This window comes from Phalacrocorax carbo, chromosome 4, assembly GCF_963921805.1.
Source record: "Phalacrocorax carbo chromosome 4, bPhaCar2.1, whole genome shotgun sequence".
NCBI lineage: Eukaryota > Metazoa > Chordata > Aves > Suliformes > Phalacrocoracidae > Phalacrocorax > Phalacrocorax carbo.
The window spans coordinates 1,871,201-1,887,349 of record NC_087516.1 but is presented as its reverse complement, the minus strand read 5'-3'; the positions used below and the strand labels follow the sequence as shown (position 1 = coordinate 1,887,349).

General features: G+C 61.1%; 1 protein-coding gene across 1 annotated transcript; it reads right to left on the bottom strand.

Annotated features, from left to right (window-relative positions):
* Positions 1 to 2,063: 2,063 nt before the first annotated feature.
* EMX1 (empty spiracles homeobox 1) lies at positions 2,064 to 12,561 on the bottom strand. The gene is made up of 3 exons (XM_064448803.1): positions 12,098 to 12,561; positions 9,769 to 9,953; positions 2,064 to 2,781 (listed from the first exon to the last, which is right to left on the bottom strand). Exons 1-3 carry the CDS (start codon positions 12,471 to 12,473, stop codon positions 2,614 to 2,616), a joined length of 729 nt encoding a protein of 242 aa, XP_064304873.1. The 5' UTR covers positions 12,474 to 12,561; the 3' UTR covers positions 2,064 to 2,613.
* Between the last annotated feature and the right edge of the window lie 3,588 nt (positions 12,562 to 16,149).

Below are 16,149 nucleotides of genomic sequence, written 5' to 3'. Positions count from 1 at the left end.
GCCAGCGAGTAGTTTTGAGTCCCCCCCCACCTGGAAGATGTGTCTGTTGGCTGCTCCCTGAGCCAGCCCGGGGGGACAACCCCGGCCTTGTGTCACCCGTGTCCTGAACCCACCCTTAAGCTCGGGCACAGCTCGGCTCCTTCCTCTTCTGCTCGTTGCTCATTTTTCTGCTCCGCAGCCCGGAGCACGGGCGGGTGCCCCGGTCCCGGCAGGGCGGGCGGCCCTGGCAGGCACCGGCTGGCCCCGTTTGCCGCCCGGGCCAGCGCCGCCCGTGGCCGGGCTGCGGGGTGAGCCATGCTGGGCCCTGCCACCCCGGGGACAAGCCGCGCTGGTAGAGCTGCGGGGTCACACCGACGCCACGTAGCTGAGAGATGTAGGTGTCCCCTCCGCTTCGGTCGGCTCCGCTTCAAGGGCTGTGATGGAGATCCGGAGCCTGGGGCGCCCTTCAGCCACGCGGGGGCTGCCGGCGTGGTGCGGCGAGACCCCGACAGCCTTGGAGCAAAGCTTTTTAGGGTACGAACGAGCTCGGCCGAGAAGCTGGCCTGGCTCCGAGAGTGTTCCCGGTGTCGGGTGTGCAGCCGGTGGAGGCTTGAAGTGGTCCCGGTGGTGGTAGATACCCCCAGCCCTGGGCATCTTCCCAGGCCACTTTAGGAAACATCCACTTCCACCTTTTTTTTTTCCCTTTTTAAAATGATTTATTTTGCCCCCAGCATCCTCAGCTGCCCCTTCTCGCGCCATCGCCCTCCGGCACCCGATCTGAATGCACCTTATAACCGCGTGAATGGCAAGTCCCAGGGGAGGTGGCGGGCAGGGAGGTGGGGTGGGGGGCCGCCCGCCAGCACCGGCACGTCTTCCAGCGGTCCCTCCGCGGGACCTCCGCGGGCGTACGTCCCCCCGCCGCCCTCGGGCACCCTGCCGCGCGCGCCGCCTCTTTTTAACCTTCTCGATAGTGTTATCGACCGCGACACTTTGTGTGACGCTCGGATCCTGGCTGGAATAAAGGAGTTTAAAGACTTGGCGGCATGGTCCGACCTCCGTTCGGCCGTTTCAGGTGAAGGACGATGCAGGTGGCGGGATCTGAAGGTCTCGTCTAAGAAGACGAGTGTCTCGTGGGCCGGTTTTACGGGGGAGAAGCTGCCAGGGACGGGGCTTTTCCTTCAGCACGAGGGGATTTGGGGAGGGGGCTTTCCCAACAGCAGGAAATTATTATATTTGGAGGGGTGTATATATATGTAATGTAGAATATTATATATAATTATAATCTATTATCTATAACAAAATATATAATATGTAAACATATAAAATATGTAATTCTATAATTATATATAATATACACTACAAAATACAATATATACACACACTGTATCCACTTATATATGGATATATTGTGTGCGGGTATATATGTATATAAATGTGCATATATGTATTTATATGGCATCCCTTATATTTAATTATTATATTTCAGTGTTTATATTTTATATATAAAGTTATTATAAGTGCAGTTTTCCCCAAACTCCAGCGAGACATGGGATGGACACCCAACCTTCATTCCCCGATACCCCCCACCCCCGTCCCTCATTGCGGGGGGTCCCAGGAGCGACCGGGGTGGGGTGGTCCTTGCACCAGCCCCCGGCACCCCACGTCTTGGGGGTGTCCCCGCGGGGGGATATTCCCAGGGAAGGAGGGAAGCAGAGCTGTTTGGAGCCTCTCCCCGACATTCAATCCCCGGCGCAGGTGTGACGAGCTGCCGGCCCCGAAGCCGCCGCATACCTCTCATACCTGCGGCCACCCCGGCGGTGGCCCCGCTCCACCGGGGACCCCCCCGAGGAAGACACCCCCCCCCTTCCTCCCAGCCATCCGCATCCCCCCCAACGCCCACCACGAAGGGATCACCGAGCTCCCCTGGCTCCGGCACTCCCGTGGGACCCGTCCCACCCTGGTGACACCCAGTGCCCCCCCATGCAAGGCGGCCACCGGCACCCCCGTGGCCGTTCGACCGGCGATGGGAGGGGGGGACAGTCCCCTTGTGCCCCCCCCCGCCGAGGCAACCAGACAGGTTTCCAGCGCATTTTGCCTTTTATTACCACGCAGTAACACACACTACAGCTGCTGACTACCTACGACAGGGAACGCACGCACACAGGCACAAAAATAAAAGAATAATTTAAAATAAAACTGTAAAAAAAAAAAAAAAAAGGAGAAAAGGAGGGAGGAAAAAAAAAAAGTGAAAAATAAAAAGGAAAAAGAAAAAGGGATTGGGTACATTGAGCTTCTAGGTAGGACGTTTTTATTTGATCTCATGGCTGACGGACGGCTTCCAGCGCGGAGGAGGATGCGCGGTCGCGTCCCGGGGCCGCGGGCGCCCTGGCAGCCTCCTCTTCCTCCTCGGCTCGGCGGCGGGAGCTTCCCGAAAAGCACCTCCGAGGGACGCCCCGGGCGGCGGGGGGGGACGGGGTGCGGGCCCCCGGTCAGGCCGGGCGCCCCGCAGGAAAGGCAGCGGGCGGCGGCGGCTTCGGCGGCGTCCCTAGAGTTCGTTTGGTGATGCCGCCTGTGTCCCCCCTTCCTCCCCCGGGTTCCTCTCCATGGTGGCTGCACCAGGAGCCTGTCCCTGCCTTAGTCGTTGGAGGTGACGTCGATGTCTTCTCCGCTCGACTGCTTGGTGGCGAGGCGCCATCGGTTGATGTGGTGGGAACCTTTCTTCTTCTGATCCGAGTCGGGTCCTTCCTCCTCCAGCTTCTGCCGTTTGTATTTCGTCCGCCTGTTCTGGAACCACACTTTCACCTGGGGGAGAGGGAAAGACGGCCGCTCGCGGGGGTCCCGGCACGGCTGGCCCCGGCGAGGGATGGTGCTGCAACCGGGCAGCAAACATGGCTTTCCTCGGAGACCAGCAAAATAAAAGAAGTCCCTGTCCCCGCAGGAGCGCTCCCACGGCCGCCCTGCCCTGCCTCGGTTTCCCCTCTGCCCGTGGCAAGGTGGGATGGGGGGGACAAAGGCGGTGGGTTGCGGGGTGCTGCCACCTCCCAGCTCCGCTTTGCTGCGTATCCCAGCCTTGGAGAAACCCGAGGCAGGTGAACGGCGCTCGATCACACCTCGGACGCGGGGTCAGCAGGCACACGGGACCCTCCTGACAGCACCACGACCCAGTGCCCGTCACCCCGGCGTCGGGGCTGCGCCCCCACCGGCACAGCACGGCGGGAGCAGCTAAAGCCGCCCCGTTCCGTTTGGTCGCTGGTGTCAGGGTGCCACGGGCGGGACGGCCACCGCCCCAGCGGCCACGCGGGACGACACAGAGCCATCCCCACGCCTCCAGCGAGGACCTGTGCCCCGGGGCCAGGGTGGCGTCATTAGGCTGGGGCTGGACTGTACGGAACCAGGCAGCTAATTATAGCTAGGTTATAATCACAGTGATAGATCATTAATTTACCCCATTTAGGTTTCAGGAAACCACTTCCACCACGATGGTGGTCAAACACTGTCCCAGGAGCCCCGAGAGGCAGCGGGGTCTCCATCCTTGGCGGTAACGCCCTCGGCGCCTGCCCTCGGCCGCGAGCATCCTGCTCCGACCCCGCGCACCCGCAACGCCGGCGCCGGGAGCGCGGCCGCACCGACACGGCGGTCGGTTTGGGACACTAAAGCACCCACATGGTTGGTGGTGTTGGATGCTGCAGGCACCCGTGGGGCTGGTGATGCAGGATGCCGTGCAGCGGGGGATGCGGGGTGCTGCAGGCGGGGATGGGGGGTGCTGCAGGCAGGGATGCGGGGTGCTGCAGGGAGGGATGCGGGGTGCTGCAGACAAGGATGTGGGGTGCTGCAGCCGGGGATGCGGGGTGCTGCAGGCAGGGATGTGGGGTGCTGCAGGCGGGGGTGCGGGTTGCTGCAGCCAGGGATGTGGGGTGCTGCAGCTGGGTATGTGGGGTGCTGCAGGCAGGGATGTGGGGTGCTGCAGGCAGCAGTGCGGGGTGCTACAGGCAGGGGTGCGGGGTGCTGCAGGCAGGGATGCGGGGTGCTGCAGGCAGCAGTGCGGGGTGCTGCAGGCAGGGATGCGGGGTGCTGCAGGCAAGGATGTGGGGTGCTGCAGGCAGCAGTGCGGGGTGCTGCAGGCAGGGATGTGGGGTGCTGCAGGCAGGGATGGGGGGTGCTGCAGGCAGGGATGTGGGGTGCTGCAGGGAGGGATGCGGGTTGCTGCAGCCAGGGATGTGGGGTGCTGCAGGCAGGGATGTGGGGTGCTGCAGGCGGGGGTGCGGGTTGCTGCAGCCAGGGATGTGGGGTGCTGCAGCCAGGGATGTGGGGTGCTGCAGGCGGGGGTGCGGGTTGCTGCAGGCAGGGATGCGGGGTGCTGCAGGCAGGGATGTGGGGTGCTGCAGCTGGATATGTGGGGTGCTGCAGCCAGGGATGCGGGGTGCTGCAGGCAGGGATGTGGGGTGCTGCAGGCGGGGGTGCGGGTTGCTGCAGCCAGGGATGTGGGGGGCTGCAGGCAGGGATGAGGGGTGCTGCAGGCAGGGATGCGGGGTGCTGCAGCCAGGGATGTGGGGTGCTGCAGCTGGGTATGTGGGGTGCTGCAGGCGGGGGTGCGGGGTGCTGCAGGCAGGGATGTGGGGTGCTGCAGGCAGCAGTGCGGGGTGCTGCAGGCAGGGGTGCGGGGTGCTGCAGGCAGGGATGTGGGGTGCTGCAGGCAGCGATGCGGGGTGCTGCAGGCAGCAGTGCGGGGTGCTGCAGCCAGGGATAGGGGGTGCTGCAGCCAGGGATGCGGGGTGCTGCAGGCAGGGATGCGGGGTGCTGCAGGCAGGGATGCGGGGTGCTGTAGGCAAGGATGTGGGGTGCTGCAGGCAGCAGTGCGGGGTGCTGCAGGCAGCGATGTGGGGTGCTGCAGGCAGGGGTGCAGGGTGCTGCAGGCAGGGATGCGGGGTGCTGCAGGCAGCAGTGCGGGGTGCTGCAGGCAGCAGTGCGGGGTGCTGCAGGCAGGGATGCGGGGTGCTGCAGGCAGCAGTGCGGGGTGCTGCAGGCAGGGATGCGGGGTGCTGCAGGCAGCAGTGCGGGGTGCTGCCCGGCTTCCCAGGCCCACAGGACACTAGGTGCCGCTGCTCGGCCGCCGCCGCCATCCCAGCACGGGCCAGGCCGAAGCACGTACCCGCTTGCAGGTGGCGCGGTGCCCGCAGCCCCTCCAGCAGCCGCAGCTGCACCTCGCTCCCTGGGACCGTCATCCCATTTGCCCCTTTTCCTTCAGCACAAATCGCAGGCGACGCTTGCTTTCTGCTCTGCAGCCTTTCGCAGCACGGCGAAGGCCAGCCTTCACACCTTGCTGCGTTCCCCAGGTGAGCAAAACCCTGGCAGGGTGCCGCGCAGCCACCGCAGTCCCAGCCCTTGACTCAAGGCATGCCTAGTCTATTGAAACAGCTGCTTTATGGCACCGGTATATATTATAACCCACCCCTCCTCCCTGGCCCTGGACTCAAACCATTTGCTTTCCTAGCTTTGGGGCATTTCTGGAACAATACTGAGCTGGCGCCTTTCATTCAACGACTGCAAAGCACTTTGCAAACTTTAATTAAAACACTCAGCCCTCTGGGAGCAGGGAAGTTGCCTTATCCCTAAATTATAGAAGGGGAAACTAAGGCATAGAGCAATTAAGATGCTTGAGTGAGGCTCTGTGGGTATCAGGGGCGGGTGTGAAGCGGCTCCTGCGTGTAAAGCCTTTCCTCCCCAGCTTGGTTCAGCTCAGAGAAACCCAGCCGGGTACGGCCATCTCCTGTGGGGTGAGGCCTCCCTGCGACTCCCGACTCTCTCGGCTGCGGGAATGGGGGTGTTTCCAGGCTGGATGGGCTCCCCGACCCCTCCGATACCGCATCCCTCACTCCAACAGGCCACAAGCCACAATAAGAGAAGTGTGAGAACCTCACAGTGGGCAACTGGGGGATAAGCTGCCCCCTACAATGCCTCATCCTGACTCCAAGCGTAATTGGTTTAAACCCCCAAGCTCAGGGGGTTTTATCCCTTCCCAAACCCTCGCCGCATTAACCGTTGTCATGCCGGGTGTTTGCGCATCCGACCGGTGTGACGCCCATGGGGTCCCTGCCCGGCGGCTCCCCGGGGCGCGGGTCACCGCTGTCCCAGCGCTCCTGCTGCGGGATGGGGACAGTCCCTCGATGGCTCCCGCACCCCGGTCCTGCCTCCATACACAGCTCCCGCCGCTGCTTTGCCGGCACACGCGATGTGCTCCCACCCATGCAACACCCTGCGGGCCGTCGCGTCCAGCGGGAAGCCACGCTCTGCTTCGGGGATGCTGAAGCAGCACTGCCCGAAAGGTGCTGTTGCCACCACCAAGCTGGGGACAATTAAAATCTAGTGGCTTCGTGTGCGGGTCCCCCAGACAACGGCCCTGTGACCCAGACCCTGCTGAAGGCTGACGGCACGGGGATGGGTCTGCGCAGTGACCCAAACGTGCTGCCACCTCGAAGGGCAGCGGAGCTCCCCCGGCATCAGCGCCGCACCTTCGCCTACGCCTGCGGTCCCAGGCAGGACTTTTCTTCTAAAAACACCCCAAAACTTTTAAAAGCTCGTTTCTGGGGATGGCCCTCAGCAGGGGACCACCGCCGGTGCCGGGAGGTCACGCCTGGCAGAGCACAGGGTACCCGGGGCACACCCGGCTTTGCAGCGCGGCTGTATCTGGCACATCTTTCTCCTCCTGTGACTCCCAGGCATTTGCTCGGTTAATTATTACCGCTCCCACCAGAGGGTCTGCGACGCCGGGCCGGCCCTGACCCACTGGCCAGGGCTGCTGTGCCTCCATCCCTGCACGCACGATGCCGGGAGGGGCTGCCGGGATATGCGGCATCTCCATCATCACCCCAAACCTCGGGCTGGCAGGAGCCGGGGGAGGCCTTTGCTTTGGGGAGGCAGATTTGAGACCCCGAGGCGGGGGTTAGCACCACGTGCCACCAGGGATGGAGAGGCTCTGCTGGGAGATCTGGGCTACATTGTGCAAAATTAACTCAGGGAAGTTATTTCCCAGCCCAAGGCACTCCCGTGGGCAGTGAAGCGACCTGACGCCACCAGCGACGGGCACAGCGGTGTGAGCGCCTGGGTTGCCCAGCCTGGCGGGACCAGGGCGAGCAGCGTGGTACCCGCACCTCCTCCCCAGCACAGGCGTCCCCCGCCCGGCACGCCAGCCCCGGTGCGCCCACGCTGCCTGGCACCCGTGGCACGCCGGCCGCCAGGCTCGTTATGCCCCCGGTCCCCCCCGCGCCGCGTCATCCCGGCAGGCACAAACCCCACGGACGGCTTCTCTTGCACGGGCTGCCCCGCATCCCCCCACCGAGCCCTCCAGCCTCACCCCACTTATTGACCTCTTGCATTCGCTCTGGGACCCTCTGCTGCTGCTGCTGGATTTTCTCCCAGTCCCTTTTGTTGTTGTTGTTGTTGTTGTTGTTGCATGGGCCTGTCTCATCCCAGGCTAACGCAGCTCCTTGGTAGCAGAAAGGATGCGAAGGGGTTAAACACCTCCACCCTTCCCCACCCTCTATCCCAAGGCATTTCCTGGCGCTGGGCAGATACCGGTACCCTTTTCACCTTCCCCTTGGGCTGCTCCAGGTGTTGCTCCCCGCCTGGGGGACGGGGAACGGGCACAGCCCAAAGGGCAAAGCTCCCTTTTCCAGGGGGGAAAGCGGCTGGGAAATAGGGCCAGGCAGAGCCGTAACCGGCAGCCCCTTCTCGGCAGCCCCTTCTCGGAGCGGCTACACCCACTGGAAAATAACAACACCCACTCACCCACCCGTGGGTTTGGATGTGGGGCTGGGCATCTGCACCGGGTAAAAACACGCCTGTGTCACCCGGCATCACACCGGGGGTCCGTGTCACGCAGGATGGGGGGGTGGCTTTCCACGGGAGGTTTTTGTGCGTGTAGGCTTCATCACTGGATATATAATAATAATAATAATAATGATAATGATGATAATAATACCACCACCACCACCGCTGCCTGCTTTTGGCACAGCCACCAGCCTGGCTGGCTCCCCCACCCCGCCAGACTCAGTACTTTGATGCCCATCCCGTATCACACCCCTCTCCACGTTGGGGTTATTTCCCTCCAGCTAATTAAAAGATATTTAAAAAAAAAAAAAAAAAGATTATTTTTCTAAAGCCACAAAGCCAAAAGGGAAAAAGCCTTCCCTGCTGCCCCGCAGGCCCCCCTGCCAACCGCTGCCGCCGGCGGTCCTGAGCCCGATGCTCTTTCCCCGGCCGGAGCCGTGGGGCTGCGGGAAGGACGGGAGCCGGCCCCGGCCCCCCAGCGCCTCCCGCCATGACCCGCGCTCGCTCCCTGCCCACAGGTGACGAATTACCCTGCGCCGAGCGGCTGCGGCAGCTTTCCGAAAACATGGAAACACCATACTACAAAATATGCTGCGGCGCATTAAAAAAAAAAAAAATCTATATTGCCTCTTTGCATTTCTAAATCTCCAGGCGGATTTAGGGACGGATGCCTCTGCTTCTCCTCAGTAAACTGCATTATTGCATTTAGGCTCAGGGCAATGATGCAAAAGCCGAGGGACTCGCTGAGCTCCCCCTCGGGCATCCCGCAGCTGCCCTTTCCGCCCGGGCAAGTTGCTGTTTGTTCTTTGACCTCTGGGGTTTTTCTTTTTTCCTTTTAACATCATTTTCAGCCGGGAGAGGTGACAGAAGCAGCAAGGAAAGGACCCGAGCTGGGGTGCCAGTTACTGCCGAGCCCTGCGAGCCACGGGGCTGGGAGGGGGGGGGATAGCATCAGGATACAACTGGCCTCTGGATTCTGGGGGCTCGGTCCATCCTCCCCGATCTCGCCCCTGCCGTTGCCCGCTGTCCCCGTGACAGGGCCATTTTCCTCCCAGTAACTTCCCTCTCGCAGGGGTTTTGCTTGGCAGAGCCTGGGCAAGGATGAGCCAGGCTGGTACCGGGAACACCCACGGCTCCAGCTTTATTTTCCAATTGAATTAAAGGATAAAAATTAAATTAATTCAGAATATAGGCCAAACTACTTCACCAGAATTTGGAGAAAACTTTCTCCATCAACTCAGTTACTGAATATGACGGGAAATAGCATATCTTCACCCAGAGCACTTGGGAATAGCTGCTCACCCAGACACCGGGCTTGGACACGTGCGGAGATGCTCAGCCCTGACGCCCCTGTTTTGCCCCAGCACCGTACGCTTGTCTGTTCCCTTTCATCCCCACGGTCCTCCTGGGTCTCGTCATTTCTAAACACCTGTGAAATGCCTTTTCTAAATCATTCAGAAGGTTGCAGCTGAAATAAGCGCCCTTCGGCAGGCACCCATCTCTGCACCCGCCTGGCTTTCGGGCACCGCGGGGTCTGTGCACGGCACCAAAGCAGCACAACCGAAGGGCGTTTGCGCAGCTCTCGGGGAAGGGCATCATGCCGCTGCTCCTTTTTGAACTGGATTTTTAAAATCATATATTGCTCTCAAGGCAAAAACACCCCAAGCAAGCAAGAAATAACACCAGGAATCCACTCCGGAGGGTGGCACGACGCAAGACCTGCGCTCCCGGCCTCGAGCCCTGCCGGGAACCACCGTAACCACCGAACGCCGCGGCAAATAAATAACCACAAACCCACCCCGAGCCCACGCGGATCCGCACGGTTCGGCCACGGCCTCCACGCGGGACTCCTGGGGCTGGGATTTTGCCAAACGCTGCGCGGGGTCGGCGCCGTCTCGGCAGCCCCACGCCGAGCTGCTCCCACCGGCAGACGGACGGACGGACGGTGGGACTGACGGGTACCTGGGTCTCGGAGAGGCTGAGGCTGCTGGCCAGCTGCTTGCGCTCGGCGCCCACCACGTAGTGGTTCTTCTCGAAGGCCCGCTCCAGCCGCAGGAGCTGCGACGGCGAGAAGGCGGTGCGGATGCGCTTGGGTTTCCGGGCGAAGGGGCCGTGGAGCAGCAGGCTCTCCTGGGACACCTCGCTCCCTGCGGGGACAGAGCGGAGTCAGGGCCCCGTGCCGGCACCCCCAGCCCTGCGGCTTCCCCAGCAACCGGGGGGATGTTGGGGAGACCAGGGAGGATGGATAAGGGGATACTGGGGGGCCCTGGGCACCTTCCCCGCCCCAAGCGTGCAGCACCCCAGTGCCGCGGCCGTGCTCCCTCCCTGGCTGCCCTCAGTCCCGTCGTGGGGCTGGACACGGGGACAACGGGAGGGGAAGGGAAAGAAGAGAGAAAGAAACAGAGGGAGAAGGGGGGGAGGCAGAGAAAAAACAGAGAGAAAGAAAAGGAAGAGGAGAAAGAGAGAGAGAGAGCCTGAGAAAGTGACAGGGAAAAAAGAAAGGGAAAAGGGAGAGAGAAAGAAGGAAAAAGAAAAATAAGAGAAAGACAAGAAGGAAAAGAAAGAGTGAAAGAGAGAGGAAAGAAAGAGAGACAGGGAAAGAATAAAGAAAGAGAGAAGGAAAGTGGGAAAGCAAGAAAGAAAAAGAAATAAAGGTGGAAAAGACAGAAATGAAAGGAGAAAAGAAAGAGAAAGAAAATAAAGCAAATAAAGAGAAAGAAAAAGAAAGAAAAGGATGGAAGGAAAGAAAAAAAGAAAGAAAAGGTGGAAAGAAACGAACGAAAGCGAAGGAACTCAAGCAGGGAAAGGCCAGCCAGCCGGAGGGCGAGGAGGGCTGGCGGCAGGGCAGGGGCAGGCGGGGAGTGGGGCCGGAGCGGGGTGTCCCCCCGAGCCCCCCGAGCCCGTGCGGGGCCGGTGTGGGGCCAGGCGGGAGGTGGGGGCCGGGCCGGAGCCCCCAGCGGAGCCCGGAGCCAGGCAAGGGGTTGGTGCCGAGCAGATAAACCCTAATCTGGGTCCTCCGGGCCGGCCTGGCCCAGCCTGGCCCCCGGGACCCCCCGGGACCCCCCGGGGCATGGCGGCGGGGGCCCGGGGATGGGGATGGGGATGGGGATGGGAGGAGAGGAAAGGAGAGGAAAGGAGAGGAGAGGAAGGGAAAGGAGAGGAAAGGAGAGGAAAGGAGAGGAGAGGAAGGGAAAGGAGAGGAAAGGAGAGGAAGGGAAAGGAGAGGAAGGGAAAGGAGAGGAAAGGAAAGGAAAGGAAAGGAAAGGAAAGGAAAGGAAAGGAAAGGAAAGGAAAGGAAAGGAAAGGAAAGGAAAGGAAAGGAAAGGAAAGGAAAGGAAAGGAAAGGAAAGGAAAGGAAAGGAAAGGAAAGGAAAGGAAAGGAAAGGAAAGGAAAGGAAAGGAAAGGAAAGGAACACAGACAGAGGAAGGAAAGGAAAATAAGAAACGGAGAGACAGGAGAGAGAGAAGAAAGATAGAGGAAAGAGATAAAGACAGAGTCAGAAAAAGAAAAAGAGAAAAGGAAAAGGGAAGGATGAAAGAAAAAGAAATAGAAAAAGAAAAAGAAAAAGAAAAAAAGAAAAAAGAAAGAAAGAAAAGGGAAAAAAGAGAAAAGCTATAAAACCAAACAAAATTTCGCTGTGCAGACGAGCTCCCCCGCAGCCCTTCCCTTCGCTCCCGAGAAGGAGAAGCCCCAGCTCCCGGCTCCGCCAGCCGCGGGGCCGCGCACGGAGGCGGCAGCGCCGGTCCCGGCCCCGGGAGCCCCCGCGATGCCCGAGCGGGCCCGGCCGCGGCGGCTCGGCACGGCACCGGCACCGGCACCGGCACCGGCACCGGCACCGGCACCGGCACCGGCACCGCAAAGCGGGCACCGGCCGTGCGAATGCAGCGAGCACCGGGGCTGCAAAGCGGGCACCGAGCACCCGGGGTGCAAAGGCGCTCAGCGCCGGCGGTGCGAACCGGGCACCGGGCTCTAAATGCACCGAGCACCGGGGGCGTTTAAGCGCACCGAGCACCGGCGCTGCGAACCGGGCACGGGGCGTGCAAAGGCACCGAGCACCGCGGGTGCAAACCGGGCACCGCAGCAACAGGTTTAGCCTCCGGGCCTCCCTCGGCCTCCCCCGTTAACGGGCCCCGGTGCGGGGCGGGGTGGGGGGACACGCGGCCGGCCGGGCAGGCGGCAGCCCCCGCTCCGCGCCCCTCCGCGCCCCTCCGCGCCCCTCCGCGCCCCTCCGCGCCCCTCCGCGCCCCGCGGAGCGCCGCGGGAACCGTCGCGGCGCTGCCCCCGGCTCACCTTGGAAGCGGTGCCCGAAGAAGCGATTCCGCAACACCCAGGGGTAGAAGTTGAGCGGGTCGCGGTGTTGCGGCCCGAAGAAGGAATGGGGGTGCGGGAGGGCCGAACCCCCCAGCTGATGGGGCCCGACGGGCAGCGCCGGGTGCCCCACGGCCTCGGGGAAGACGAGCTCGGCGCTGCCGTAGAGGGCCCGGCCGGCGGCGGCTCCCTGGAAGCCGGGGGCGAAGGCGGCGGCGGCGGCGTCGGTGGCGGCGGGGCCGGGGTAGGCGAGGGCTGCGGGGCGCGGGGGGTGCGGGGGGTCCTCGGGGCCCAGCGGGGTGTCTTTGCCCACCAGAGACTCGATGGTGAAGCAGCGCTTGGCGGACGGCTGGAACATGGTGTGAGCCGGGAGGGGATGGGGAGGGGGGGGGCTGTGCCTGCGGGTTTGTGCGTGGCTCTGTCTGTGTGTGCGGGGGGGGGTGCGTGTGCAAGAAACCTCCCCCCCCACACCCCCCCTCCCCGGGCAGCGCAGCCCCGCCGCCCACCCGCGGGCGCCCACGCACCCGCAAAGCCCCCGGCAGCCGGTACAAATACGGCCGGTACCTGGCGGGGCTCGGGGGAGGGGGCGGCCTCACCTGCTCGGGCCGGGGCAGGGGAGGAAGGGGAGGAAGGGGAGGAAGGGCAGGCTGGGGAGGGAGGGGGGGAGGGAGGGAGGGAAGGCTGGGGAGGGATGGAGGAAGGGGAGGCAGAGGAGGCAGGGGGAGGAAGGGGAGGCAAAGGCAGGCAGGGGGAGGAAGAAGAGGAAGAGGAGGCAGGGGGAGGAAGAGGAGGCAGGGGGAGGCAGAGAGCGCCCGAAAAACTGGACTGGAGCCGCTCCCGCAGGCGCGCCGCGAAGTTGGGGGAGAGGGGCTCCGGCTGCGGTTTTTTTTTTTTTCTTCCTTCTTTAAAAAAGAATTGAAAAAATTAAAAAATTGTAATTCTTTTCAAAAATATCCTCCTTTTTTCTTTTTTCCCTTTTTTCTCTTCTTTTTTCTTTTTTCTTTTATCTTTTCTTTTTTCTTTTATCTTTTTTCTTTTATCTTTTTTCTTTTCTCCTTTTCTTTTTTCTTTTACTTTTTTCTTTTCTTTTTTTTTCTTTTCTTATTTTTTCTTCTTTTTTTTTTTCCTTTTCTTTATTTTCTTTTTAAATAACAAAATACCCGCAGTGGCTGTTTGTAACTCGGCGGCTCGGGAGCCGCCGGCCGGGTGGGAGGGAGGGAGGGAGGGAGGGAAGGAGGGATGGGGGGGACGAAGCCCTCCCCCGCGCCCCACCGCCGCTCCCCGCCTCCCGCGCAAACTCCGCTTCCCTCCGCGTCCGCCCCCCCCCCCCCCCCCCTTCCAAAGGCAGGACCTTCCCCCCGGACAAAAGCCCGCTCTTCCCACGGGTCCGATCCTGGGAATAAAAAAAAATCTAAGGTAAAAAACCAAACAAACCAAGAAAACAGCCCCAAAACCTGGCGATTTTGGCTGTTTTTTCCTCGGCGCGGGGGGGTGCGCGGGGGATGCGCGGGGCGCGCAGCCCCTGCGCGGGCCGGTCCCGAGTTCACTCCGCAGTTTGGCTTTGCTCTGAGTTTTGCTGGCCGGCGGGGGCGGGGGCCAGCCCTCCCCTCCCGCACAAAAGCGGGTTGAAAGTCTTATTTTCCACTTGGCTGGGCTGAAATACTCCGCGGATCCTTCCCCCCCGCGGAGAGGAGAGCGCGGCTGCGCGCCCGCGGGTTTTCCGCGGCCACGCTCCGCAAGAGGCCGCGGGGAGGAAGGGGGTGCCTGTGAGAAAAATAGGTGAAACCCCACAGAAATGCAAGCCTAAAAATTGAGCGAGCGCGTCGCCAAAAGCGCCTTTATTTTTATTTCTGAAAGAGGGAGAGGAAAAAATTTATACATTTTAAATATATTTTTATATTTAAAAACGGAAATAAAGAAGCGGGGCTGGGTCAGCCGGAGGGAGGAGAGGGCAGCCGGGCATGGAGCGGGGCGCACCCGCGGGGGGATGGGGATGCAGGGGGATGTGGGGACAGCACTCAGCTCAGACACAGGAGCTGTGCCCAGCGCTGGACCATTTGTGGAATTTAATTTAAATCAATTTAACATAATTTAATTCAATTCAATTTAATTTTTTTCCCTTTGCTTCTGCCTTTACCGGCTGGGCAGGGCCGGGGGTCGGCGAGGCGGGGGTACGGACCCTCTGTCCCCGCTGTCCCGCAGCCGCCCGTTGGGAGCGAGCGGTGGCAGAGCCACGGGCCGCGGAGCCCCACGCGGGGCCGGGATTTCGTTTCGAGCGGATCTTGCTGGCTTTCAGCATCTTCTACGGGGGAAAAAAGAAAAAGCCGGGGATGCTCACCGCCGGCAGCCCCGCCGGCAGCATCTCCCCTCCGTGCCCCGGCTCCACAGGAACCCTTTCTTGGCGGGGACCTGCTTTGGTTTGGGGGATAAATCTCCCTCTTGGAAAATTATAAACCTTTAAGCTGATTTTTTTTTTAACTCTCCCCCGGTGGTTTTCAGTCCCGGCTCCGTGTCTAGGCAAGGCTCCCTGGATGCTCTGGAGGGAGCCGGTAAGCTGCTGCACTGAACCCAGGAGAGACACCCAAATTTATTGTTATATTTCTTTTCCCCCTGCCGCTCCCAGGCCTGCTCCCACCTCCAGGATAATTCAGGCAGGATCTTTTTTCCCCACAGGAATAAAACGCAGAGACCCCCCAGGTGGGTGCCTTGCTCCAGCCCCCGCTGTCCCCGGCTTATTAAGAGGAAAACTTTCGCCGCTGCATCCCCGGGAGGAGGTGATGCGGCAGCAGCCTGCCTTCCCGCTGGATTTCTGGCCAGGAGGAGCTCTGGGTGGAGGAGAAAGACATTTTCTTTTTTAACGAAAGAGCCGCAGAGCGTGCCAGCGCAGCGGAGGGACGCGGCCGGCAGCGGCGGTGGGCAGGCAGGGCTGGGCACGGGGGGTGCTGCACCGGGCTTAGGGGGGTGCTGGTGGGGGAAAAGGGGCTCTGGTGATTGTTAAAATACAATGGTAAGGATTTTCCAAGGAGCAAACGAAAGAGGAATGAAGGAGAGGGAGAAGGGGACAGGACAGGCACCAAAAACTGGCCTTGGGGTTGGGGGTAGAGGGTCAGCTCCGGGGATGCTTGGGGATGCAGACGGGTCCATCCCCACCCATCTGCAACCCCCAGCCCTGGCCACCGCTCGCCTGCCTGGACCCAAATCCCTGCCCGCACCCCTTTGTCCCTCCACAGCAGACCCGGTAGGAGCGGGCAGGCTTCGCTGGGGCCAGATCCGGCACGCTGCTGGCAGGTGCAGTCCGTGTTGTGTCGTCCCCCCCCGACTCGTTAATCTGTAACACATCGGCCTCCAGCATCAAAGGGCAGAATGTGGAAAATCAGGCCCCGGGCCCCGGAGCGTGGCCACGGGCACAGCTCGCCGGGATGTTAAAAGTTGACCAGACTTCAAAGTGTGCTGGATCATTTCCTCCTAACCTCTCCCACCTGCTCGTCCCGTGGGCACAGCTCCTCACCCTGCCTGGATTTCTACTCAGCATCCTTCAAGTGCAGCCCCAAAATGAAGATGGGAGGAATGGGGTTGTATTTTGGGTTGGGGGAACAAGGAGGTCTGGAGCCTTCCTGTTCCGGGCTGCTCCCCCTTTCCTGCTTCATTGGTTTTTATTTTATTTCACTTGGTTCAGGGATATTCTGGATTGGCATAAGATGTCCCTGCACAGCCCGGTGGGCTTCAGCAGGTTATTCATTGCAGCTCCTTCAGTCTCCCTTTTTTAAGGTGGTTTTGTCAACTGGTTTGTCAATGGTGTGTGAACGGATGGATGGATGTGGCATGGGAATGGTGGGGATGGTGGTAGATATGTACACTGACATGAGAGGATGGGAGATAGCTTTAGTCTATGGAGTCAGGCTGATATTGAGAGGGGATCCCACCACTGAGCCCAGGAGTGGGAAGCCACCCAGGCCACATAGCTGTGGGCTGGAAGAGGTCAGTCCAGCAAGTAGCGATGCTGCTGGGTCCTCACCCACCTCCACAATGGTCAC

Bases quoted from the DNA above. Each gene is read 5' to 3' on its own strand.
- EMX1 (XM_064448803.1), bottom strand. From the start codon at position 12,473: ATGTTCCAGCCGTCCGCCAAGCGCTGCTTCACCATCGAGTCTCTGGTG. The intron at 9,954-12,097 runs GTGAGCCGGGGG...CTGTCCCCGCAG, and splicing joins CTTCGGGCACCGCTTCCAAG to GGAGCGAGGTGTCCCAGGAG. The intron at 2,782-9,768 runs GTACCCGTCAGT...CCTCTCCCCCAG, and splicing joins TCAGCCTCTCCGAGACCCAG to GTGAAAGTGTGGTTCCAGAA.